The sequence below is a fragment of the Eptesicus fuscus genome, chromosome 6 (genome assembly GCF_027574615.1).
Source record: "Eptesicus fuscus isolate TK198812 chromosome 6, DD_ASM_mEF_20220401, whole genome shotgun sequence".
In the NCBI taxonomy this organism is placed as follows: Eukaryota; Metazoa; Chordata; class Mammalia; order Chiroptera; family Vespertilionidae; genus Eptesicus; species Eptesicus fuscus.
Window position 1 is genome coordinate 92,192,549 of NC_072478.1, and position 26,598 is coordinate 92,219,146.

Genomic DNA, 26,598 nt, shown 5'->3' on the forward strand with positions numbered 1-26,598 from the left:
CTCTTTGATCTTATTTGGTTGACCTTTCTGAGATGAGCTGTTAGATGTGAGAATTACACGGATTCAGTTCCAATTTTAGTAATGAAAAAAAAAATCAGTGGTATAGTCGGTAGAATATCATGCTGCTGTGAGTAGAATGGTGAGAATCCATGTTTTGTCCTTTCCTTTTATCCCATACTGCCAGCCTCTCAACTGATTTGATCCCCTGAAAAGCACTGGGCATGAGAGAGAAAATGGATGGGCTAATGCCTCAAGAAAGATGTTGACTCTGAAATCAACTGCATCCAATTTCTTTCCTTCTAACCACAGCATTTGTGAGTGAAAATGAGCTTTGCTTCATTCTCCTGCCTTCCTCTGTTCTTTCTGCTGAACTTGTCCTGAGAATGGCAATTCCTCCTATAATTCCCCTAGGTCCTTGATCAATTGAGGACCCAAAAGTGTCAGGTTGTGCCAGGGCTCGATTTTGTCTTTAATAAAACAGTGCAGTGTAGGGGAAAGAGCTGTGATTTGGGAGCCAGAAGGGAGACCTACCTAGGGCCTAGTTCCCACTTCTCTTAGAATGTTTTTGATACCTTGGAGCCTCAGTTTCCTTCTGTGTAGAATAAGGAGTGTGTACTACATCAGCAATTCCGAATGCCTTCTTGGGGATAGGGGTAGGCTGGCTTCAAAAGAATCTCCTGAGGGAGTTTGTTAGACATTACAATTTCTTGGGTTTCCCCCTCCCCAACAAGGTTTCTAAGCCTTTAGTAAAGTAGGTTAATCTCCTTTTTCCTAGATCCCTATGATTCCAGCCCATGAACAGGTCTGGTGTTCACTGAATGGGTGATCTCCTAAGTTCAAGGTCTTGGTTCCCCAGTCTTCTCCTACTTCTCTAGGAGGCTAACATGAGATCTGGTTGCTCTCACCCCTTTATTTATTCTATCCTCACTCCCTTCTCTCTTATCTCCATTTCTAGATCAAATCCCACCTCCTCCATTCTTAACTGCAATCCTCTTCTCCTACACCAGGACAAACATTGCTCCATTCACCATCCCCTTCTCTCTACCTTGCCTCCCCTCTAAATAGTCAACCTTGAACTTCTTGAAAGAATGCCTAATGTTCATTCTCTAGCAATTGCTCATCATTGGAATTCAGGGTCCCCCATGGCCATCTTCCTAAATGCCTCATCCATCCTACTTGACCAGCATGCAGAATTTCCTCATATTTTAATACAACCTCCATACCCTTTCTCAGCCCGGCTCCCTCTGCCCCTGTGTAATCCTGGATCCCTTCCTACTTCTGGTGTTTCCCTCTTTGCCTCCCTAGCCAGTTTTTCTGCTTCCACCACACCCTCTCCCAGTGCAATTGTTCCTTGAGGCCTGGGGGTTTAGGGGTTACGGGTGTGTCTCTCTGCACCTCTTTATTGCTCCCTTCATCTCATATAAAACCTTCAGGGGATCCCACAGGAACTTCAATTAGAGCTTAGCTCACGTAGAAGACAATATAATAAAGTGCTTAAGAGCTCGGTTTCAAGAGCCCAGAGACCTGGGGTTCAAACTCTGGCAAATGTCTTCACTTCTCCAAACCTCAGTCTCTTCTGTTGTGTAATGGATGTAATAATAGAGTTTTCCCCAGATCCCAACAATGCCTCATAATGAGACAATGCTTTAAAAGCATTGAGCCCAGCCCTGGCATATAAGCATCACTCCATTAGTGTCATTTATCATCAATGACTCCCAAAATTATATCTATAGCCCTGAACTGTCCCTTATGAGATAATATGTTTGAATGTGTTGGCACAGTGGCAAGTCCCTATTTAGCACTTATAGTGTGAATCATCTTAGTAATTACTATTTGATCAAAGATACTCATCCCACCCAGGTATCCCTAAGTGAGCCCAGCCCCCACCTTTCCAGCTGCCTGTTAGACATCCCAGAGGCTCTTCAAATTCAAGATCTCCCAAACAAATGCCATCCTTCCTCCTATGGTTCCTTTACCAGTTAACCCGTCACATCAATCTGGTCTCCAAGGACAGAGAATTAGTCATCTTTCACTCTTACTTCAGTTACCATGTCCTTTCAGTACTAACTCCTAAATGGCTTTGACTCTGTCCCCTCTCTGTTGTTACTGCTGCCATCATTCTAGTCTAGATGCTCATCTACAGCTTGAGTTATTGCAGGAGTCTCCTGGGCAACTGCTCTGCCTCCAGGCTTGCTCCTCTCTGATACATCTTCTACACTCTTGCCAGAGCAATTTTTCCTACAACAGAACTGAAAATGTCTTTCCCTACTCAAAAACAAAACAAAACAAAACAAAACATGAATGGTTCTTTATGACCCTGGAATCAAATCTAAATTCTTCAGCCTAGTCTAGAGGCATGGCTCAGTGGTTGAGCATCGATCTATGAACCTGGAGGTCACAGTTCGATTCCTGGTCCAAGGCACATGCCCGGGTTGCAGGCTAGAACCCTAGAGTGGGGTGTGCAGGAAGCAGCCGATCAGTGATTCTCTCTCATCATTGATGTGTCTATATTTCTCTCCCTCTCCCTTCCTCCCTGAAATAAATAAAAATATATTTAAAAAATAAATAAACAAATTCTTCAGCTCATCAATCAAGTCATTTAAGAACCTAGACCATTCCCAGCCCCTTGTCTCCATGAGATTTAACTTGACTATTAAACAATCTCCAAAGATTTCATACTCTTATCAAGTTCCCCTGTCTTTGTTCATGTTGTTCTAGCTCACCCTTCCTTCTTCAATGCAATGTTCTCGTCCTTGAAGAACCAATTCAAATGTCATTGAGTGATATCACACTGATCCTCCTTTCTAAGATAGACTCTATCTCTTCCTCCTTGGGGCCCAAGGTCACCTTTTCATACTTCTATGCAAAACAAAGGACACTGGATGGTTAATTGTTACTTACAAGCCTATCTATACCACTCAAGTATGGCCTTTTGAAGAAGAGAGAAATGATTAGATAAGCCACATTTAATGAATGACAGATTTGAAAGGCCTTTACCAAATATCCACAAATGCAAACTAAATGCCAAGATAAAGATATGAAATCTCATTTGCAACCACCTTTTCCTGTGAGAATCCTGATTCTATGCAAAGGCCAGCTTGCTCTGGACCATGATACATAGGCTGGCTTTATAAAATAAAAAGATACAGTAATAGGACAAATTTTCCTTAAAGCATCCCTCCCTGACTTCTTCACCATCCTAACACTGCCCCCCCCCAAAAAAAAATAAAGGTACTGTAAAAATCTCAAGGAAGGAAAAAAGTTATTCTGACCAGAGAAGTGTTTGTTCTGTAACGCCCGGAATGCTGGCCGCACTCACAAAGCACCAAGAGAGGCTTCTCATGCAAAAAGCAAAGGGTTTATTGGTACAGGCATGCCCGGTCCCACAACATACTCTGAACACAGAGCAGAGGTTGTGGGCCCTGAAGCAGGGTTTGAGCACAGGTTAAATACATTTTAGGGGGCAGGGTCTTTCCATTTTACAACCCGGTAACTTTCCACAGCGGGTTTTCTGCTTCCTGGAATAGTTAAGACAATTAAGTCTGTTGACATATAAACATTTTTCTTTATCTATGCACAAGCTCTTGGTATCAGTTCCCCCCAGCTATAGATTTAGATTATAGGTTTCTATCTCAACATTCTTGGCTGATTTGTTCTAATTGTCTTCAACTGACCTTGTCTTCAACTGACCTCAGGCCCTTACTGAAATGCTGGCTTTTATGATTTTACAACTCTTCAGTTCTTCCAATTTTACGGGCTTGACAGTGCAGTCCTCACACGTATTTGTGTGCATTAAATTTGAAATTGTTCTATAGTTTTCACTTCATGTTGGTTGTGGGTAAAATGACCCACCTAGGGGCTGAGAATTAATGAATCCTGATGCTTTAGGACAGTGGTTCTCAACCTTTCTAATGCCGCGACCCTTTAATACAGTTCCTCATGTTGTGGTGACCTCCAACCATAAAATTATTATTATTTTTTAATATATTTTATTGATTTTCTACAGAGAGGAAAGGAGAGGGACAGAGAGCTAGAAACATCGATGTGAGAGAAACATCGACCAGCTGCCTCTTGCACACCCCCTATCGGGGATGTGCCCGCAACCAATGTACATGCCCTTGACCGGAATCGAACCTGGGACCTTTCAGTCCGCAGACCAATGCTCTATCCACTGAGCCAAACCGGTTTCGGCCATAAAATTATTTTTGTTGCTACTTCATAACTGTAATTTTGCTACTGTTAATGAATCGTAATGTAAATATCTGTGTTTTCCGATAGTCTTAGGCAACAGGTTGAGAACTGCTGCTGTAGAGCCCAAGACCATCGGAAAACACAGATATTTACATTATGATTCATTAACAGTAGCAAAATTACAGTTATGAAGTAGCAACAAAAATAATTTTATGGTTGGGGGTCACCACAACATGAGGAACTGTATTAAAGGGTCGCGACATTAGAAAGGTTGAGAACCACTGCTTTAGGGTCACATATGAAAATCTGCCCTCAGGAAAGCTCTGTTGAGAGACAGTGCTACAGGCCTGGAACAAAGGCCAACTGTACATGAGATGAGAACTGGCCTCTGTTCTCAGCTCTCGTCCTAACTCACCACAAGGCCTCTCTCAACTTTCTGGCCTATTTGGGGCTTCAGTTTCCCAGTTTTCCATAGATAACAACCCTTCAGTTCCCACGAGTTTATGGCCACAGTTTAAAACCCATCAAAGGTAGGTGTGAGTCCCCACTCTCCCTCTTTATAGCTGTGTGATCTTAGAGAAGTCACTCCACCTCTCTGAGCTCCATTGTAGGCAGCTATAGAGAAGGAAGATTTGTCCCCTTGGGTGGGCTCCTTCAGATGATGTCTATGGACCAAACACCTTAAACGTGGAGAAGGGCACTAGAATAGAAGATATATACTTGCAAGTATCTTTGCATGGTAAGCTTGCCCACAGCTCTTTTTCAGCCATAACTTGATTTCTAAGCCTCCATAGGTTGAGCAATGTGAGAAGGACAAAACAAGTGAGAGGCAGCAGATGATTAAGGATATCCACCCACAGGAATACAACCAATAAAACTGAGAGCTCTGAAGAGCCATCTAAAAAGCAGTCAGTGAAAAGCTATCAGAATCTCATACTATTCTAATACTGAGTAGAGAAGTATCACCATACAATTTTAAAGCTTTTGTAACTGTCAGGAACCAAGAGTCGGTCAAAGGATTAACTCTGACCTTCAGTAAGTTACTGTAACTAGGCCCACTTCCTCTTGCCTGAGGACAAAGCATTTCTTCTGTAGCCGCCCTTCAACTGCCACACCCTTTATCTATAGTTACGACTTTAGCCGATTATCTAGGTCAGCCCCCACCCCTCCTAGGCATCCACCCTTCTAGAAATCACAAATAAGGAACGCTGTAAAAATAAAGTTTCGAGGCTTGATCAGAAACCCGTTTGTCTTGCCTCCATTCTCTGCGTCCCTTGTCTGTTTCATTCCCTTAGGTGCGCCGCCTCAGTACCCCCGTTAGAAGACCCCGCAGGTCGGGGAAATGTAACTTCCCCAGATTTATAATTTTGTCACTCATTAGCTATTTCCCTAGTGTGATCAGCAGTTTTAAAAACACACAGAAAACTTTGTACTTATAAGGAACAGCGAGTCAGCTGGGAGCTTTTGGAAATGGCCTCTTGTTACCTTACTGGACGGGCCTAAAAATGAGGGTGTGTGAGTAGGAATAGCAGCAGAAATGTACCGGAGAGGAAAAAGGAATCCGTCACGGTGACTGTCATTTACTAGCCAGGAATTATGGATTAGGTATTTTTTCTCATCTATTTCCTCACTTAATAGCCCTGCGAAATAAGTACTACTATTAGTTCAATTTTATATTTTGAGGACACTGAGATTTAGAAAAGGTAGAACAAGTCACTCACCTGAAATTCTATAAAGGCTGGGAGGACCAGCAGGGAACAGCAGAGCTGGGATGTAACCCTGAGCCTTTTCCCACTCCCCAATAGAGCTCTTCTGACCCCCACCCAATGCTGCCCAGGAGTTTGTGAAAGGAAAGGACTAGAAAGAAAGGATTTGGGATGTTACTAAGGCAGTAAAAGTGAGCCTGAGACATAATCAACAGAGGACTTAATCACAGGCCACCTGGTCTTACTTAGAAAGTGACCTAGTCATGTGTCTCTACTCACCCTGGTTTCAGAGTCCCTACTGCATAGAGACTGGGTCTTTAGGGAGCAATTTGGAACCCTTTTATGAATCCTCAGGCTAGAAGGAATGAGTTAAATTCCTATGTACCTGGAGGAGTAAGAATTTATATCCCCCTAACAGACTCCCTTTAGCTGCAGGAAGAGCTTACGAGGGCTTTTACTGTTGGTGTTATTGCTGCTCGTTTTTCTAGCTGTGTGATCTAGGACAAATTACCCCACATCTCTGAATTCCATTCTAGGTGGCCATAGAATGGAGGTGAGAAATTGCCTTTGTGGGTAATGCTAATTTTGCCAAGATCCTCTTTAAGGGGTTACTCCAGCCCTCAATCATAAAAGAAGCCTTACCATCCAAAAAAGTACATGAAGAAAGAAGAGGGAATTGGGGCTATTTAGCCGGGGAAAGAAAAAACCCCAGAGACATGCAGGCCCTGTGAAATGGGTTGAAAGCCCTTTCATGTAAATGAAGAAGTAGTCTTATTCTATAAGAGCCGCCAAGAGGACATCAGTGGAAGCAGATAGCATGGGTCAGAGTGGAGTCAGAGTGGAGCAGACATGGGCCAAATCTAGGTCTGTCATTTCCCGGGCAATTTATATAACCATCAATTCTTAAATGGAGGTAATGAGGTATCTCTCTCATAGGCTTTTGTGAAAAATTAAATGAGGTTATGAGTAGTGTTAAAAGAAAGAAAGATGTATGTAGGTGTAAGCTTCTCTAAGAAACTCTTTGACACTCTGCGTGTGTTTTTTTCCTTACTGTGTAAAACCAGGGTAATAGCTGTACCTGACTAGAAGATCATTGTGAGATTTGAGTAAGAAAATGCATGTTAAAAACCCTTAGTACAGCCTCTAACACATAGCTAAGTCCTTAGTAGATGGTAATAATTATTATAAGTATTTTGTTACCAAAACCAGTGGGAAGAGAGAATGGTAAATGAAGAATCTGACCTTTAATTTCAGACTGGAAAACGAGGTAAAAAAATAATAATATCTAACAGCATGGAATCAGAGCTAGACTTCCTGGATCTGGTACCTGAGAGCTTTGTGGCCTTGTGAAATAGGGAACATGAGTACCTGCTAAAGAGGGATTGGATGGCGTGGCTCATAAGAAGAGCTTGGCCAGCTCATGGTATGTGCTCAATAAACCCTGGTTTGTTCCCTAAGTTAGAGACTGACAGATGTTCTCCATAACAAGCTCCTCTTCAGCAGTGCAGCCTCTGCAGGTCGGAGCAAGTGTTCTCTCTCTCCGGGAGTGTAACAAGGAGGAGTGAATGGAAATTACCAGGAATGTCACAGAAAAGGTAAAACACCAGATGGCCTCTTGTTCCCAATCCAGTGTAAAATAGTCCAAGATTTAAATGAAATAAATGATAACATTTTGAAAACTGCAACTCCTTGCCCACCCTTCATCCCTTTTCTGGTCGCCACCTTCTCTTCTGACAGAAAGCAGCCCCCACCCTAACCCGGTCCCACGGACAAAGGTTTGACTCTCTGGGACCTAATTTCCCTCGAGTGAGCAACATTGAGTCCAGATTTTCTGTCTTCCCCTGGCATGAGTTAGTGCAGGTCAGAGCTTTCCCACACGAGATCGCCCTTGCATTTCATCCTGATTTATCGTCTTCCTTCAAAACCTGTGCCCCTTCACTCACTCTTATCTGTCCCCTCCAATCCTATCTTCTGAGCCTTGATGAGTGCGCCACACTGCCTCCTTCAGAGAGTTAAAGGGAAGGCTGTTTTCTGGCTAGTAAACATATAGAAAGACACTCAAACTCTCTTGTTAATCAGAACAACAAAAGAGCAAGATGACTTTTTCTTCTCAGGAGGTAGGGAGGATACAGGAAAGCAGATATTCCTTGGGCAAGAAAATAAATCGGCACAGCCTTTCCAGAGGACAATTTTGTAAGAACTATTAAACTTACAAGTGCACATTTCTTGCAGTCTAGCATTTCTCCTTCTTGGTCACTGCCCTAGGTAGAGAACCACTTGCAGAAATGCTTAAGGGGACATACACCCAAGGCTGTTCACTGCAGACTGTTCACAGTGATGAAACATTGGAACAACCAAAATGCCCTCACGGGGCAATGGATACTGGAAGTTTCTATAGAATGAAATACTACACAGCAGTTTAGCATAATGATGCAGCTCTACATGGACAGAGGAAGAAAGTGATCTAATATATATAATGTGAGGTGAATAAAATAAAATGCAGAAGGCTGCACATAGTATAATAGCATTTTAAAAAATCCACACACAAAACAAACTATAATTAAATATCTCTACATATACATAACAGAATAGAGAAAGGTCTAGAATTATCATCTTCAGGAGGGGCTGGGATTAAAGAGAGGGAGACAAAGAGAGGTTTATTTCTACCCTTTTTTTGTATCCCTCACAAAACACATTGTTGTAATATTTGCATAATTTAAAATACATTAGTAGCATTTTGAATAAATGGGTGATTCTCCTACGAGCATTCCTAGCTTCAAGTCAGAGGTGGCTGAGGAAGGGGCTCAGAAATGAGGCAGAACAGGGAAGAAGCCAGCACTGATGCTTCTAGCATGTTTCACTTTCATCCCGGCTTGCAGGAGGATGTAGGATGTGACCACAGTGGAACCAAAATAGCTCAATCCCAAGACAAGCAGGCAGACGACAGATTGTTCCCACGGCTAAAGACAAAACCACTCATAGGAGCACAGTCCCTTACCCCTTGGCTGAGAAAAAAATCGCTGAGTCACTCATTTCCCAGGGAAATGAGTATTGCCTGGGGTGTTGACTGGAGAACCCAAGGTTTTAAAAGAGAAAATGAATTTAGGGAAATGCTTGTCTTTCTATTTGGGGTGTCCCTCTGTCCCCTAAACTAACTTCTGTCATTGGAAAAAAAAAAAAAGATCTAAGGCTTACTGAGCATATAGAACATGTCAGACACTGTTCTAAGTGATTTGCATACAGTTCTCATTTAATTCTCAGATAAAGACATATGGATGTAGGAAAGGTGTTATTATTACTATTCCCATTTTACCAATGAGGAAACCAAGACCCAAAGAGATTAAATAATTTTCCCAAAGTCACACAGCAGGTCAGAGGCAGCTTTGGAGCCCAGGCAGGGTGACACCGGAGTGTGTGCAGGAACCACTCTACCATCTTGCCTCCCGTATTGCACTATCACAAGCATTGGTTTACTTACCCCACACATGTCTGTTTTCCTCCGCTTGAGTATAAGTCCCATTAAGGTAACAGCTACCATTTGAGTGCTTTACTAAAGTGCCAGGTACTAATCTAAGTCCTTTAAATGCATGAAGTTACACAGCTCCACAACACACCTGGGAATAAACCGAGCCCAGAGACCCTCACCAAAAGTCATAGAACTGTAGTCAAACCTAGGCAATCCTTTCTAGCACCCTCAAGGATGTGAATCATGCCTTATTTGTAAGGTATTCTCTGCCCCTGGACTCTGTAAATACCTAGAGAAGGCTTGATGGATAAAAGTACAAGCACATAAAGAATTCTTACTTCCAGTCAAGAAGGCAGCATAGGAAAATGCAGTACTCACCTTCTCCCAAAGCCACATATAAACTACAGAACAGTCATCATTTGGAACCGCCTGAAGTTTGGTTGAAAAATGGAAGTCCTACAACTAAGAAATTAAGGAAGAAGCCACATTGAGACTGGCAAGAGGGGTGGAGATGTGGAACAAGCTCGCGGATAAAAATCAGGAGGGCTATCTCAGCTGTGGAGATCCCCCCTGAGGAGCAAGGGGACCCTGTTACACCCCCAATCAGATTCCAATGCTGGGAAGAAAAGTCCCCATAACTTCTGACTATAAACACCAGCAAGGATTGAGGCTAGGGGAGATGGAGGGCTGTTGGAACCCCAAGAAGTTCCTTTAAAGGGCCTACACATGGACTTACTCGGATCCACTCACTCTGAGCCTCAGTACTGCGGCAGCAGCTTGAAAGACACCAGAGACATATGGGAAAGAACCAAATTGTCCAGCATCAGGACAAGAGCTGGGGCTGGGGGGCAACTTTCTTTCAGACAGAAGTGCAGAAGTGCTGGAAGAAACCATTGTTCTTTTGATAAGTCCTCCCCTCACAGACCCATGGGTACCATATCTGAGACTCCATCAACCTGGCTCACACTGTTTGCCTGACCCTAGTGATTCCCTGAGACCTCACCCTACCCAACTTGAGATCCCACACCACTCAAGCTGTTTCCATGGCGTATCTTGGCTCATTCTTCAGATTTTCCTAAAATCTTTCAAACAGCAGCATTTGGTATCAGTGAGCTCCAGACCTCTTTCTAATTGGCCCCAGACCCAGCACTAGCAGCAGCCAGCCTTGGTTCACAGCTTGGCCTCACCTGGGCACCTCCAAGTCAGCACAAGTGGCAGCCGTCTGTAGATTGCTTTGTAGTCCCAGGCAGAACACAGGCATCAGGTGACCTTGGCCTGAACCTCCCAAGAAGCTCCAGAGATAGCACACCCAGTAGACAACTTCAGACTATGAAGCACCACCACTCAACCTCCTCTACAAGTGATGCACTCAAGGGGCAGAGTCAATGGACACCAGAGTCCTGCTGAAGTAAGTCCTGTTCTGTGGGGTGGGCCCTGACACAGCTGATCCTCCACAGTGGTTGGTGGTCACAGCCAATCCCTACAATTAATAGGCTGGGGGGAGGAGGGGTAAATTCTTCCAACTAACATGCCAACAGAAATCAAGGCTCAACTACAAGAGGAGGGTTTACACAGCCCACATGAGGGTGAGAGCATGCCTTGAGTGCCCAGCTTGGGTGATGGGAGGCTGTGTCAGTAGAACCTACAGAACACCTAGATATTAGGCCAATATACCAAGCCTGGGAGATGTAGCAGCTCTACTTAATACATAAAAACAAAACAGGAAGGCTGCAAAAATGAGGAGACAAAGAAATGTGTCTGAAATGACAGAACAGAAGAAAACTCCAGAAACAGAACTAAACAAAATGGAGATAATCTACTAGATGCAGAATTCAAAACACTGGTTATTAGGATGCTCAATGAACTTAGGGGAAGAGTAGATGAACTAGGTGAGAACTTCAACAAAGAGATAGGAAACATAAAAAAAACAGTCAGAAATGAAGGATACATTAACTGAAATGAAGAATATATTACAAGGAATCAACAGTAGAGTAGATGAAGCCAAGTATCAAATCAGAGATTTGGAAGATAAGAGAGCAAAAAAACACCCAATCAGAACAGCAAAAAATAAAAAAGAATCTACAAAGAGAGAAAGAGAGAATAATGTAAGGAGTCTCTGAGACAATTTCAAACATACCAACATTCGCACCATGGAGGTGCCAGAAAGAGAAGAGAGAGAGAACAAGAAATTGAAAATCTATTTGAAAAAATAATGTCAGAAAACTTTCCTAACTTGGTGAAGGAAATAGACATACAAGTCCAGGACGCACAGATGAACCCAAAGAGGCCCACACCAAGACAGATCATAATTAAAATGTAAAGGGTTAAAGACTAAGAGAGAATCTTAAAAACAGCAAGAGAAAAAGTAGTTGGTTGCCTACAAAGAAGTTTCTATAAGTTTGTCAGCTGACTTCTCAACATCAGGTTTGCAGGCCAGAAGGTACTGGCAAGAAATATTCAAAGTGATGAAAAGCAAGTCCCTTCAACCAAAATTACTCTACCCAGCAAAGCTATCATTTAGAATCAGAGGACAGATAACAGTTCCTCAGAGAAGAAAAATCTAAGAGTTCATTACCACCAAAGTATTATTATATGAAATGTTAAAGGGTTGTCTTGAAGGAGGAGGAGGAGGAGGAGGAGGAAAAGAAGGATGAGGAGGAGGAGGAGGAGGAGGAGGAGAAAAGGTCACAATTATGAATAATAAAATGGCAATAAATACATATCTATCAACAATTGAATCTAAAAAAACAAAATAAATGAACAAGCAGAACAGATTCATAGATACATTTTGACAGTTGCCAGACGGGAGGGGGTTTGGGGTGATAGGTGAAAAAGGTAAAGGGATTAAGAAGTACAAATTGGTTGTTACAGAATAGTTATGGGGATGTAAAGTACAGCACAGGAAATATAGTCAATAATACTCTAATAACTATGTATCATGTCAGATGGGTATAAAATTTACTGGGATGATCACTTAGCAAGCTATGTAATGTCTAATCACTGGGACATATACCTAAAACTACTTTAATAATTTATGTTGACTCTAATTGAAAAAAAAATTTAATGATTAAAAAAAAAAAAGTCTCCCTCCACCATAAAAAAACAACCAGTTAAGTGAGTCCAACCCTTGGGAGTTTCAACAAAGAAAACTGGTGTACTTGGAATCAGAGTGAGATTGCTAAGCACCCTCTAACCTAAAGTAGAAGGCTAATTTCTAAAGATGTGCTGCCACGAAGAACTGCACGAATAAATCAAAATCAATTAATCAATCAATACATCTCCTTCACTCTTTCCTTTCCCCCTTCTACCCCCCGTTTCCTCTTCCGCTCTCTTTTATCCCTTATCCACAGTAATGAATGAACACAAATGCAGCCTTGCCATCAGTTTGTCCCAGGTGGACCTCATGGAACACAGGGTCCAAAAGTCATCTCTATTCATCTGATTCAAGGATGCTCTATTCACTGTTTCCTTCCTCTCAATCTAAGAGGTAAGGAAAGAAACATGAGCAAGGGTCCACATACCTTTGGGTGTGAATAAAGAACTGTCCTCAGAAGTTACCTCAGGAAGAAGGGAGGTTTCTGATTCTGGAAGAGAAAAAAGTTTGATGAAAGGCAGCAAAAAAAATAAGTGTGCTGAGTGGTGAGATCTGGGGCTATTTTTTATGGTAGTATTTGTGCTTTTCTACATCAAATTTTCTTCAAGAATTGCAAGAATCTAAGGGGAAAATTACAAATGTATTTTAAGATGATTGTTTTAAAGGTAAATGGAATAAAAAGTACTTACAAAAATTAGTTGGTTTAGAGTTTGTGGATTTTAGGTGACTATTCAGAGTATAATAGAATTAGCCAATTGAATATTGTTAAGCTATTTAAGTGATCCAGCTCTTATTTTGGCTGCTAAAATGCCTAAGAAAGCCTTCAAGCTATTTCATGATTGCTTTTTAATAATCTTATTTTCAGAATCAGAGGTTGAACTGTGGTGGGAGCTAGTAACCCAGTGAAAGGTCCAAGATGCAGTATCAAGAAGGATTCAGAAGAAAGAAAGAAACAAACAAAAAGACAAAAGATAGCGGGTAGAACCAGTTCACCATCAAAAATTATTTGGAGCCCTAACCGGTTTGGCTCAGTGGATGGAGCTTCGGCCTGCGGACTGAGGGGTCCCAGGTTCAATTCCGGTCAGGGGCATGTACCTTGGTTGTAGGCACATCCCTGGTGGGATGTGTGCAGGAGGCAGCTGATTGATGTTTCTAACTCTCTGTCCCTCTCCCTTCCTCTGTAGAAAATCAATAAAATATATATTTTTTTAAAAAAATTATTTGAAAACCTTTCTTAAACCAATTTCTAATGCCCAGGCAGAGACTTAACCCCTGGAAGATGGAACTGGAGCCTGACCTGTGGTTTCATTCCTGGTTCTTCAATAAACATCTCCAAGATTCCTGGAGATCAACTGGAGAACCAAAAAAAAGTTGCTTTGAAAGAAAGAAAGAAAGAAAGAAAGAAAGAAAGAAAGAAAGAAAGAAAGAAAGAAAGAAAGAAAGAAAGGAAGGAAGGAAGGAAGGAAGGAAGGAAGGAAGGAAGGAAGGAAGGAAGGAAGGAAGGAAGGAAGGAAGCGAGGGAGGGAGGGAGGGAGGGAGGGAGGGAGGAAGGAAGGAAGGAAGGAAGGAAGGAAGGAAGGAAGGAAGGAAGGAAGGAAGAGGGGGCAGGGGAGGAAACCATAAAACAAAGAAAAGGAACAGTTTAGTGAATACACACACACACTGTTAGGGACTGAATTGTGTTCCACCCCCCAAATTTATATGTTGAAGCCCTACCCCCAATAGTTCAGAATATGACTATATTTGGAGATAAAGCCTTTAAATAGGTGATTAAAGTAAAGTAAGGTCATTAGGATGGGCCATAATCCCATATAACTGGTATCCTATAAAAAGAGGAGATTAAGCCCAGCCAGTGTGGGTCAGTGGTTGAGCATTGACCCAAGAACCAGGAGGTCATGGTTTGATTCCCAGTCAGGTCACATGCCCAGGTTGTGGGCTCCATCCCCAGTGTGGAGTGTGCAAGAGGCAGCCAATCAATGATACTCTCTCATCATTGATGTTTCTATCTCTTTCCCTCTCCCTTCCTTTCTCTGAAATAAAAATATATATACTTTAAAAAAGAAGAGATTAGGACATAGACACACACAGGGAAAAGACCATGGGATGACATAGTGAGAAGGTGACCATCTATAAGCCAAGGAGAGAGGCCTCAGAAAAAATCAACCCTGCTGACACCTTGATCTCAGACTTCCAGCATCCAGAATATAAACAAATAAACCTCTATTGTTTAAGCCATCAGTCAGAGGTATTTGTTATGATAGTCCTGGAAAACTAACACATACCACCATTCCCTACACACACACACACACACACACACACACACACACACACACACACACACAATCTCTGCACTGCTCATTCAGTAGAAGAACCCCATTCCATATACATCTGATCAGCAGAAGGGAAAGAATGATCAATTGTGCCAGGTACCTGCAGTGAGGGTGGATCCTTCGGTGGAAGGCACAGTGGTCAGAAGAATTGTGGTTGCCTCAGGAAGGGAGCTTGGTGTTGTCCATGGGCACGTGGTTGTCATTGTTGTGAGGGCAGTGGTGGTACTTGTCTGAAGTGGTGTTCTGGTTGTGAGGTCAGGTGTAGTCATGACTGTCGTTGGAAACACAGCTGCGGTTGTTTGCATAGCAGTGGTGGTGGTGGTGGTGGTGGTGGTGGTAGTGGTGGTAGTTGGGCGCCGGGTGGTTGGGCGCCGGGTGGTTGGGCGCCGGGTGGTTGTTGGGGCTGTAACCAACAGAAGATATCTTTGATACCAAGTGGAGATGGAGGAAAAAGGGAACAATACGAATATATCTGGGACCCTTCCATTTCCCTCTGTTTCTACTGCCTTCACCTAGTTCACGGTCCTGGACCATTGTAATGTCCATAAAAATTGGGGTTTTTGCCACTGGTCTCGGCCTTTCCAATTTGTTTTTCACACATTGGTTCAAGTAATCTTTTAAAATGACAAATCTAATTATGTCAGTCCCCTGCTTAAAACTTTTTACTGGGTCCTCCTTGCCTGTAAGCTAAAAAGCCTAGCCCACCATCTTGGCTGCAAGGCTCCATTGGATCTGGCCCTGTCTTTCCTTCCAATCTCATGTCTCCACTTCACTCTCCTTCTTTCCCAGCTCATTGGCCTTTTTCAGTTCTTTGAACATATTAGTGGCCTTCTGGCTGGAAGAACTTTATACCAGCTGCTTCCTAGTCTCTCTCTTCATGAGGCTGACTCCTTAACCTTCTTTCTCAGCTATATGGACACTTCTGCTAAGAGGTCATCTGTGTTATGTAATAACAATGTTTTTGCACTCTCATATTTTACCTTCATAGCATTTCATAATTATACCTTTATTTGATCATTATTATTTAACTAGAGGCCCAGTGCACAAATTTCATGCACTGGGAGGGAGTCCCTCAGCCCAGCCTGCCCCCTCTCACAGTCCGGGAGCCCTCAGAGGGTGGCTTACTGATTGCTTAGACCCGCTCCCCACGGGGAGCAGGCCTAAGCCGCAGTCGCACCTCCCTCTGCAGGAGGCAACCAGGCTGATCAGGGGAAGGCGCCACCCCCATCACCCCGCTGCTGCTGCTACTGCCTGCCACTGCAGCCACCAAGGTGTTTTCATCAACACAGACTCTAATCCCTTCACCACGAAAAAATGACAACTTTCTTTAGGCATTTTCAAGATGTCTCTTTCATAGGATATGACCTTTCTTTCTTTTTTTAATCCTCACATGAGGATATTTTTCCCATTGATTTTTAGAGAGCATGGAAGAGAGAGGGAAAGATAGAGAGAAATATCAATGTGAGAGGCACACTTCAACTGGTTGCCTCCTGCATGAGCCCTGACCTGGGCCCTGGCCAGAGAGGAGCCTGCAACCTAGGTACCTGCCCTTGATCAGAATCAAACCTGGCCCCTCTGCGGGTTTGTGACTACGCTCCAGCCCCAGCAGCCCAGTGCCAGGCTGCGGGGCTGGGGTTGGGGGCCGTCCCCACTGCATGTTGTTCTCTCAGGCCCTGGGCCTGCACCAGGCCCCTCCTCCTGAGCTGGTCATGACCATTACGGTGTCCCGGCCTAATTTGCATATTACAGATCCTATCTAATAAAAGAGTAATATGCAAATTGACCATCACTCCAATACACAAGATGGCTGCCCTCATGTGGTCAAAGATGGCTTCCCCCATGTGGACACAAGATGGCTGGCAGGGGAGGGCAGTTGTGGGCAATCAAGCCTGCAGGGGAGGGCAGTTAGGGGTGACCAGGCCGGCAGAGGAGGAAAGTTGGGGGTGACTGGACCTGCAGGAAAGGGCAGTTGGGGGGGGCCCAGGCCTGCAGGGGAGGGCAGTTAGGAGCAAACAGGCTGGCAGGGGAGTGGTTAGGGGGTTATCAGTCTGGCAGGCAGAAGCAGTTAGGGGCAATCAGGAAGACAGGCAGGTGAGCAGTTGGGATCCAGCAGTCCTGGATTGTGAGAGGGATGTCCGACTGCCCGTTAAGGCCCGATCCTACTTGGATCAAGCCTAAACAGGCAGTTGGATATCCCTCGAGGGGTCCCAGATTAGAGAGGGTGCAGGATGGGCTGAGGGACACCCCCCCACCCACCCATGCACGAATTTCGTGCACCAGGTCTCTAGTCCTATCTAATAAAAGAGTAATATGCAAATTGACCATCACACCAAGACACAAAGATGGCTGCCCCCATGTGGACACAAGATGGCCACCACAATATGGCTGCCACAAGATGGTCCCACCCAACTGCCCTCCAGGGGAGGGCAGTTGTGGGAAGTTAGGGGTGACCAGGCCAGCAGAGGAGAGCAGTTGGGGAAGACCCAGGCCTGAAGGGGAGGGCAGTTGGGGAGATCAGGCCTGCAGGGGAGGGCAGTTGGGGGGGATCAGGCCTGCAGGGGAGGGCAGTTGTGGGCGATTAGGCCAGCAGGGAGGACAGTTAGGGGTGATGGGGCCAGCAGAGGAGGACAGTTGGGGGAGACCAGGTCAGCAGGGGAGGGCAGTTGGGGGGGGGGGCAGGCCTGTAGGGGAGAGCAGTTGGGGGGGACCAGGCCTGCAGGGAAGGGTAGTTGGGGGGGACCAGGCCTGCAGTGGAGGGCAGTTGGGGGGGGGGGAATCAGGCCTGCAGTGGAGGACAGTTGGGGAGGGACCCAGGCCTGCAGAGGAAGGCAGTTGAGGGGGTCCAGGCCTGCAGGGGAGGGCAGTGGGGAGCCAGCAGTCCTGGATTGTGAAAGGGATGTCCCAGATTGGAGAAGGTGCAGGCTGGGCTGAGGGACATGCCCCCAACCCTGCCATGCATGAATTTCGTGCACCGGGCCTCTAATACATATATATGTCTGCCTCTCCAACTAGCTGGTAAGCTCCATGAGGGAAAATCTGGTATTTATTTTGTTCTCTGGTACAAATCTAATACCTATTATAATGTCGAGCACATAGTAGGTGTTCCACAAATATCCATGAGTAAGTGAATGAATGATCACAAGTGAGCTCAAATATAAAATTTCAGTCAAGCAAGATGAAAAAACTCTGAAGATCTGCACAACATTGTGCCTATAGTTAACTCACATTAGGTGTTCTTCCCACAATAAAATAAAATAAACATCTAAAAAAACTGAGTCCAATGTATGGTGAGGTGTAGTTTCTTTTGGATATTAAAGATTGGTTTGTGGCCAGCACCACTCACCCCCTAAACGTTTGAATTTGAGTTCATTAGCCACAATTATTCTACAGATACCACCTTATTAAATATGCCAAATTTCCATGAACTCTAATGGCCTGAAAGACATCATTAGTTTCAAGAGAACATAGACATGACCCCACAGAGTATGGAGGTCAAACAAATATTTTATAAAATAATAGCCAGCTATACCAGGCTTGAAAAGAGCAGACTCGGATAGGCATCATTTAATTCAATAAATCAGAATAGTTATTTTGAGAGAGAAAATATGCTAATGTGTAAGGAAGTTCTTTAATTAGAAGCATCCACATCAGTTGTTCTCAAATTTTAAAGTGTATTAGAATAAACTAACAAACAAAATAGAAAGAGCCTCATAGACACAGAGGAACAAACTGACAGCTGTCAGGAGGTTGGGGGACTGAGTGAAAAGGTGACAGGGTTAAGCAAAAACAAACAAACAAACAAAAACCTGACAGACACAGACACAGTATGGGGATTACCAGAGGGAAAGGGGGTGAGGGAGGTAGAAGAGAGTGCAGAAGGGATAAACGTTGATGGAAGGAGACTTGACTTGGGTTAGTGGACACACAATACAATATACAGATGATGCATAATACAATTGTATTCCCAAAACCTATATAATTTATTAACCAATGTCACCCTAATAAATTCAATAAATATTAAAAATAATAAAATAAAGTACATTAGAGTCACCTGAGGAGCTTGTTAAGCATATTAATATCCAGACCCTGCCTTCCAAGATGCCCTTCCAGTTAGGAACGGAGTCCCACATTCCCCCATCCTTGATGAAAGCTGAACACAGGGCTTACTTTACAAGGCTCCATTCCAGACAAGCAGGAAAGGTCGTTATTGTTGGCATCATTTAGCCATAGACTGCCCTCCATGCAGCTCAAATCTTTGTTTGTTTGTTTGTTTTTGTTAATCCTCACTGGAGGATATTTTTCCTATTGATTTTTAGAGAGTGGAGGGTTGGGCAAGGAGGAGAGAAAGAGAGAGAAAAAAATCAGTGTGAGAGAACCACACCAATTGTTTGACTCCCTTGCAGCTCAAAGCTTTAGGAGTTCCCCCTTATTCCAAATTTCACCAAAAGCAACATAGTAACAGAAGGAAAAACATGCCTGAAAATGGCCCTGAGAGTCCCCACATCACACACCATTTCTCCGCTGCCAGAAGCTGCAAACTACTGGCTGATGGGCTGAAGCTGACCCCCAGACACACTTTATTTAGCTTACACAGTAAGCTAAATTTTGAAATCTTTGCCAACATGCAAAAGTCAGTTTATCTCACATAAAAACTGAGAGATCTGTAAATGGTGGGCGACAATCCCAAAGGTAAAAAGCAGCTGCCTTCTTCAGATTGACCCTGAAGTTTCCTTCCCCACCCACCACCCTCCACTCATTGGCCCCCCTGGGCATTTGCCGCACACCATGGCACCTCTAGTCGGAGCAGCACATCTGAGATGTAATCTGTCCGCTCACGGCTTAAGGAGGTAACGCTTCCCTACCTGCCCCCACTGAACCCATCACCCATTAACCGCCAAATCTCTCCTTCCACAGGCACCAGCCCCTTCCTGTGCTCACCTCTCGTTAGCCTCAGGACAATGTTCTTCTTGACATCATTGAACCAGCCAGGCACCTCTATGCGGCAGCAGTAGGCAGCGCTGTCACCTTCGTTGGTGTTGAAGATGGTCAAGGAGACGTCGCCTCTCCCGATGCTCCCCAGAAGCACGTATCTTGACGACTTCCGGGAGAGCACCCTGGTCCCATCGGTGTGGAGAAGCTCCTCGTTGCATTTGGATTTGGGACACAAGCCTTTGCCCCAGCACATGCTGTGGCTGCTGCGAGACCATGATGCGTACATGCAGGGCAAAGTCACCGGCTGGCCCAAGTATCCTGTCACAACAGTCTGCGCTGCAGCTGGCGCTGTGAGGAGGGAAGAGAAAACCAGGTTGTGTGGAATTAAAGTATCTCAGACATGATAGTGGTTGTGCAAACAGATGCTTCCAGAAAGATGAACAGGGTGGTAGTGTATGTGTTTCTTTAGTCTAAATTCTGATGTGTGCTTCCCCAGAGCTGAGCTCCTAACTCCACATCCTTCCATCCCCCAAGTGGAGACAGCTGACCCACCTGAGTGTCTAAACCAGTGATGGCGAACCTCTGACACGCGTGTCAGTGCCATTTCTGATGACACGTGGCCGCTGAGGCAGCCGCATGCCAAGGATGAAACATTTATGTTATTTAAACTATAAATATCGCGAAATAATGTTTTTTCCTCTAAGTGACACACTACCCGAGTTATGCTCAGTTTTTTGGCGAAGTTTGACACACCAAGCTCAAAAGGTTGCCCATCACTGGTCTAAACTCATTTCCACAGCAAGACCTTTTGCTGATGTTTCTCTCTCTCTCCTCCTCCTCCCCCCTCCCTTCCACTCTGACATTGAGTACCATAAGATAGACCAATAGGCTCTCCACTGAAAAATCCTGACCCTTTAACTCAATTCCCCTAACTCAGATAAACAGGTCTAAACATAGCACTCTGCCCACTGTATCCCAATAAGCAGTGATTATGTACTATTGACTTGAATATCTCAAATGGGTCTCCCTCTGTCTTCCAACACAGAGCGGGCTATGGCAGGAAGATGGGCTGCCAAACTATATACCATTGCCCTCTCCTTTCAGCACAGGAAATCCAAAGGAATTTCTCTGGACCATTTATTTGTTGTTAGACAATACGAGGTTAGGTGGCGTTTGAGGGTTTTTTTTAATGTTAGAACTGAGTGAAGCAGGCCGCAGGAATTAGAATGCGAGCTGTGGCGTACAAAAACGCTGGAGGGTTATATGGGAGGTATCACTACCAGGTGGGGCATAAGTAGGTCTACAGTTGTGAGTACGTGAAACACAGAATTTATTCTTGTATTATTATTTACTAATTATTGTATTATTTTCCATGTGAACAATTGTAAACCTACTTGTGCCCCACTCTGGTTTTAAGATGAAGTGTCCACTTTTCCCAACTTTGGCTGCTCGTCAGCATGACCCGGGGAGATTGTTAAAACCAGATATTTTATTGACCAACCCTGAGTCAGAATCTCTGAGGCCAAAGCCCCTGGAAATGGACATAACCAAACTCTTCAGGTCATTCTGGTATCATTGGCCACTCCCCCCGTGTGTGGGGACCTCAGGACAAGCTCTTTGAAGATCACATCCCTTTCTGAGAATCTGGGAAACATTCTCACTGCTGCCAGCCCACTGGTTTAAGTTAGCATCAGTACTTGTTCTAAACAACAACAGAAAACCTACTGAAGTGAGAGCGAGGCAGGCTGAAGCTCCAGACCATCAGACTACATCCCAGGCGCCACATTCCTGCTTCCTGTTTTCCTCAAGGAACCCCCTTGGCCCATGAGACCCCATTCACTAACTGTGTTGACCCATTTAGCTAAGTTGTAGAAGACATGGCCCACAGGCCCTTCCCAGGTGTCAGGAACGTCTAGATATCCCTCTCTAGGGGAAGGTGAGCATCAACCCTAAAAGGCGCCCAGAGAGGAAGCCAAAGGACGTGCCGCCCGGGCTTTCCACAGTTGACTCCCTGATGAAGGTCATTCCAAATAGAAGAGCAGCCAGAGCTCTCCCTGCACTCACAGCCTCTTCACTTTGCTGCAGTGGAAATGTCTCACAGGCTATAAACGCTGTAGAAGTCCACTCTGCCCACCGTAAAGCCAGGAAAAAAGATAAGAAATGCATTGTCATCACCCTCGGCTGTGTTAGCAACACAGAACACATGAGCCTAAAACAAATAATTTCTAAAACATAGGCTAGCTCCTATTTACATTGGGAGAATTAATTTTAAAATAGATGCAAGAATTATTTCTACTGGAGAGTCATCAGTTTCTTTTCCCAAGTACTACAGCACCACAGGAAGCATCCTACTTCTTAAGACCCAAGAGAAAAACTAAAAAAGGACATAACAGGCAATTCATGGATGAAGCGAAATGAGTGGCTAGTAAATTTCACCTCTTTGGCCAAAATTTAGAATGCTGATAATAGCAATTTTGGGCCAATAGGGATCTAGGGAAAGATAGCCTACCGGAGTCAACTACACTGAAATAGGGTAAGAATTGGTATAGCCACAATGTGGGCCAGTTTGGGCAGTTTCTATTAATACTCAACATGCACATGTACATTCTAAACCTTAGCAAGTTTGTCTTTTATTTACCCTAGAAAACCACACATGCACAAGGAAACCTAATAGCAAATGTTTACTGCAGTCTTCACATACATGTGAATGGAATGAACAACATGTATATGTGCATGGCAAAACAGGGGCATTCATTCCATGGAATCATGTGTAAACGATTATTAGGATTAGACAGACTTACGCCAGTTGGCATGAAACCTCAGTCTTATGAAAGTATGAAAAGGGCAAATTTTAATATAACACATACAATATAAAAACCATTTATAAAATAAATGAAACAGTTCGCATTGTATATGTGCATGTGGGGGTGGGGGTATAGATATATGAAGCTAAATGCATAGAAAAGTGTCTGGTGGGATATATACCCAATTCATTGTGTTGGTCATCTCCATGACGACTGGAAAGGGATGGGGCCTGGGGGTGATCATCAAAAGGTATATGGGCTATATAGCCTTATTTTTTTCACCAAGGGTGTTTCTGTATTACTCATCTGATTAAAAATTGATGGTTTTGAAAAAAAGGAAGTGGGCAATTAGGCCTTTTGGTGTGGCAGAAAAACACCCATTGGGCGTACATTGTAAACCTCATGTGCCAGTTGGTGCCTTTGTGTTCTTAGAGGAAAGCCACAGTAATCCTAACCTCATTGTCGTCATAAAATAAAGGGGATAATGACTCCCCTCAGAAAGAGTTTCTAAGGTTCACATGAGATGAAATATCAATGCCACATGGAATTAATAAAGTAACCAAACACAGGAGATTTAGAAATAGGATAAAAAAATCCCTGTTCCTTCCAGTTACAAAAGTATCCTGGAGCAGAGGAATTGTTGGTGTCAAATCAATTCCGCTTTTCAGGAGCTACCCAGGATGGTGTGGGGACAACTGGGTTCTGGTGCCAGTGGTGTCTCCCCCAGCTGGTGACCTCAAGAAAGGCCCTTCCCCCACCCAGGTCTCAGTTTCACCATCTGCAGACTGGAGTTTCTGATTTGGCATCTTCGAAGGGCTTGTGCAGCTTTGATGGATTCTCAGTGATTCTGAACAGTCACTCTCTTCTAATTTGGTCATTTTAGAAAAGACCCAAATGGAAAAAAAAAAGAGAGAACGTTTACCAGCTACTGTCTCCTTTAAACAGGGTTAACCCTTTGCACTCGCTTGCTTTTTTCTCGATTCTTTTATTCTAATGCTAACCGTGTCACTGGACATCCGAGTGCAAATTAAAGAAACCCATCCTAGCTCAACCAACAGCTCAGCAACCAGCCAGTAGCTGGCAACGTGGACTTAGACCCCAGCAACTTTCAGCGTAACAAAATCAAGTTCCCAGAACACCTCAAGTTCCCAGAACAAGATAAAGACCATTGAAAACATTGATTAAAAAAAAAAAAAAAAAAAGACAGGGGCTGCTTTTATTCCATTAACTGCCACAGCGTATCTGGGGAGATAAGCAGCTCAGTGACCTGTTCTCTGATGCGGGGGCGGGCGGGGGGGGTGGGGCGCAGTGGAACTCCAGGGAAGACGGGAACTCGTAGCAGAAATTCCTGAATCAGTCCAGAGCGCTCAGGAAAAGCCCACCTTAGGAGGAGACCTGAGGACCCATGGGCTTGCAGAAGAAAGAGAGGCAGAGAGAACTGCATGGCACAGGCTGGAGAGGTAAAGGAAGCACCTTTGCTGTCCTTGAAAGATTCATACGCAAACAACTACCAAACTTTTAAAACTGCAAGAGACATTAGATATTGTCTAGTTCTAGAATCACAGATGGTGAAAACTGGTCTTATCCAGGTCCCTCATTTCATACAGGGAAGAGCCAGGGTTCGATAAACATATTCCCAGTGCCAACTGTTAGCGAGCGGACAGGACTCGGGCTCAGCACAGAGCATTTGCCCTCTGCCACCAGGATGCACAGGTCTCAGCCCAGGGTGTACCTCTGCATCATCCAAAACCTGGGAACAATGTGCAAGAAGAAACCTCTCCTCGAAACTCCTCCCCGGCAAATTAAACCAGAAAGCATACTAAAACTGACAATAAAGAGAAAAGGAAGAATTACAACAAGAGCAAATTGCCCTCCATCTGACTGCGCTGGTATCATCGGCAGAGGACATTTCTTTCCCCCATTTCATCTGACCCCTTACTTCTGTGTTTCTTCTTCAATTGCCATTTCTGATATGAACACAAATGATCCCACCCTAAAACCCCAAAGCAGTCTCAGGATAAAACTTTGTATGACAGCAAGAGGAGAGACCATCCAAAGAAGAAACCCTGGGGTGGGGTGAGGTGGGGTGGGGTAGGGGCAGGAATGAGGTGGGCTTCTGCTCCCTGAAGCCCACCAGCCAAGGAGCCCCGTCTCAGGGTGCGGGGCCCCCCTCCTGCATGGCAGGTCAGACACTTACTCAGATAAAGCCACCACAGCTCCCTCAGCAGCCAGAGGATGACAGGCCCTCTGGACATTTTGACTGTCAGCCGACCCCAGGAGTCTGTCTGTCTGCCCAAACTTCATTTCTTATACTCCAGTTAATGCTGACAGGGCGGGACCTTTTAGTTTTCATTTCTCTTTTTTTTGGCTCAAAACCTTCCCTTTCCCCCATCCTGAATGGCCTTCCTGGATCTGGGCTGCATGGTGAAATGCACTGAGCACTTTTCTCCTGGACACGGAGGGGAGTGTGTGCACAAATGGGGGGTGGGGTGGGGTGATGGCGTGGGCAAACATGTACATATTCCTTTATTTTAGAAATGCAACTATCAATAACCATGTTTATATCTAGAAGGGTCACACACTGGAGAAAGGGACTAAGCTCGGTTTTCTTCTCTTTCTAAGGTAGGGTCCGTGGGCAGGCTTCATGGAATTCACAAATATCCTCGATTTGCATGACTGCATTAAATCATACTGTTCTTGAGAGGGGGATCACAACAGTTCTAGGTATTTCATGTCTTTGCCACCTTCTTCTTTTGCATAGGGCGGCTTGCCGTTGTCGAGCCAGGCCTCCCTCGCTCTCAGTCAGTACATCTCAAGTTATGTAATTTCATTCATGGCCATATTTATTTGGCTCAAAGATGGACAAGTGACCCAAAGCCAAGGGTACATAATCTTAGCTTGTTTATTAGGACTTTTGAGAGACAGGGACGCTCCCTGTTTTCCAATGGTCTTTGAACTGTGAGGAAATGAGGGTGAATCCAATGTTAGAATGTTAGCCATTCCACCACCAGGAGGTGAAGCCAGAAGGCAAGTGGAGAAATAGAGAAGCCTGGGTCTTTGACCTGGTTTGAGCCCCTGAAACAAGGCACACCAATGTGCCAATACATTCTCTATGGGGCTTAAGCCAACTTGTGTTGGGTTTTCTGTCCTTTGGAATTAAAATACCCCAATTTCTTAAACCTAGAAGGACTTCTACACAGTAGCAAATTAGCTGATGACTAAAATTTTTCCCTTTCTAAGAGTTTACAACTATTAACTGGTCCAACTACCTGCTTCATCAAACACCAGCTTCACCCTGACCTTTCAATTATTTGTCTACCTATTATTCAAGGACTTGTCTACCTATTATGCTCTATGGCAATGATTTTCAACAGGTGTGCCACAGCACACAGGTATGCCACAAAAATTTTTTAAAATACAATACCTGACTGTTTAGTGAGGGGCACTGACCTCTTTTCCCTTAGAGTGTCAAATAGAAAAATGACAAGAGCCATCTGGTGTGAGTGAATCAACATTGTATCTATTTTTTGTCAGATCAGCAATAAATATATATTGCCTCAGAATTTTAGTAATTAGTTTATGTGTGCCATGAGATGAAAATGATTGAAAATCTCTGCTCTAGGCCTGTGGGATTTCTGCTAGACTCTAGAAATAAAGACAAATTGACATCCAAACCTTAAGAACCTGACAGTTCCAAATCTTTAAGCAGAGGAGGTATTATCAAGCCCCATTTTAAAGATAAGGCCATAGAAGACCAAAGATAAAAGATAGTACATAATAGGAAGAAAATTGAATTCAGGTTTTCTGATAAAGAGTTCTTTGCAGTAACCAGTACTTCCTTTCTGGTAAATGGGGTTAAATGTAATCCTACTTATTCATTTTTATTTGTTCCTTTCTTTATCAATTATAGCACAACTATGGCCCATGGACCAAATCTATCTTTGAAAATAAATTTTTATTGCAACACAGCCATGGCAGGTGTTTACATATTGTCTATGGCTGCTTTCACACTTCAATGGCAGAGTTGTGTAAATGCAAAAGATACTATATGGGTGTGTGTTTTTTCTGTGTTGTT

At 44.0% G+C, this 26,598-nt stretch overlaps 1 protein-coding gene across 1 annotated transcript in view; it reads right to left on the reverse strand.

Annotated features, from left to right (window-relative positions):
* Positions 1-24,778, reverse strand: part of TIMD4 (T cell immunoglobulin and mucin domain containing 4) — a 38,133-nt gene extending 13,355 nt beyond the window's left edge. Inside the window, exons 1-4 of the mRNA XM_054717032.1 lie at positions 24,721-24,778; positions 19,726-20,067; positions 14,888-15,190; positions 12,885-12,947 (exon numbers count right to left, since the gene is read on the reverse strand). Coding sequence (XP_054573007.1) covers positions 12,885-12,947; positions 14,888-15,190; positions 19,726-20,067; positions 24,721-24,778 — 766 coding nt within the window. The remainder of the gene's footprint in view (positions 1-12,884; positions 12,948-14,887; positions 15,191-19,725; positions 20,068-24,720) is intronic.
* Between the last annotated feature and the right edge of the window lie 1,820 nt (positions 24,779-26,598).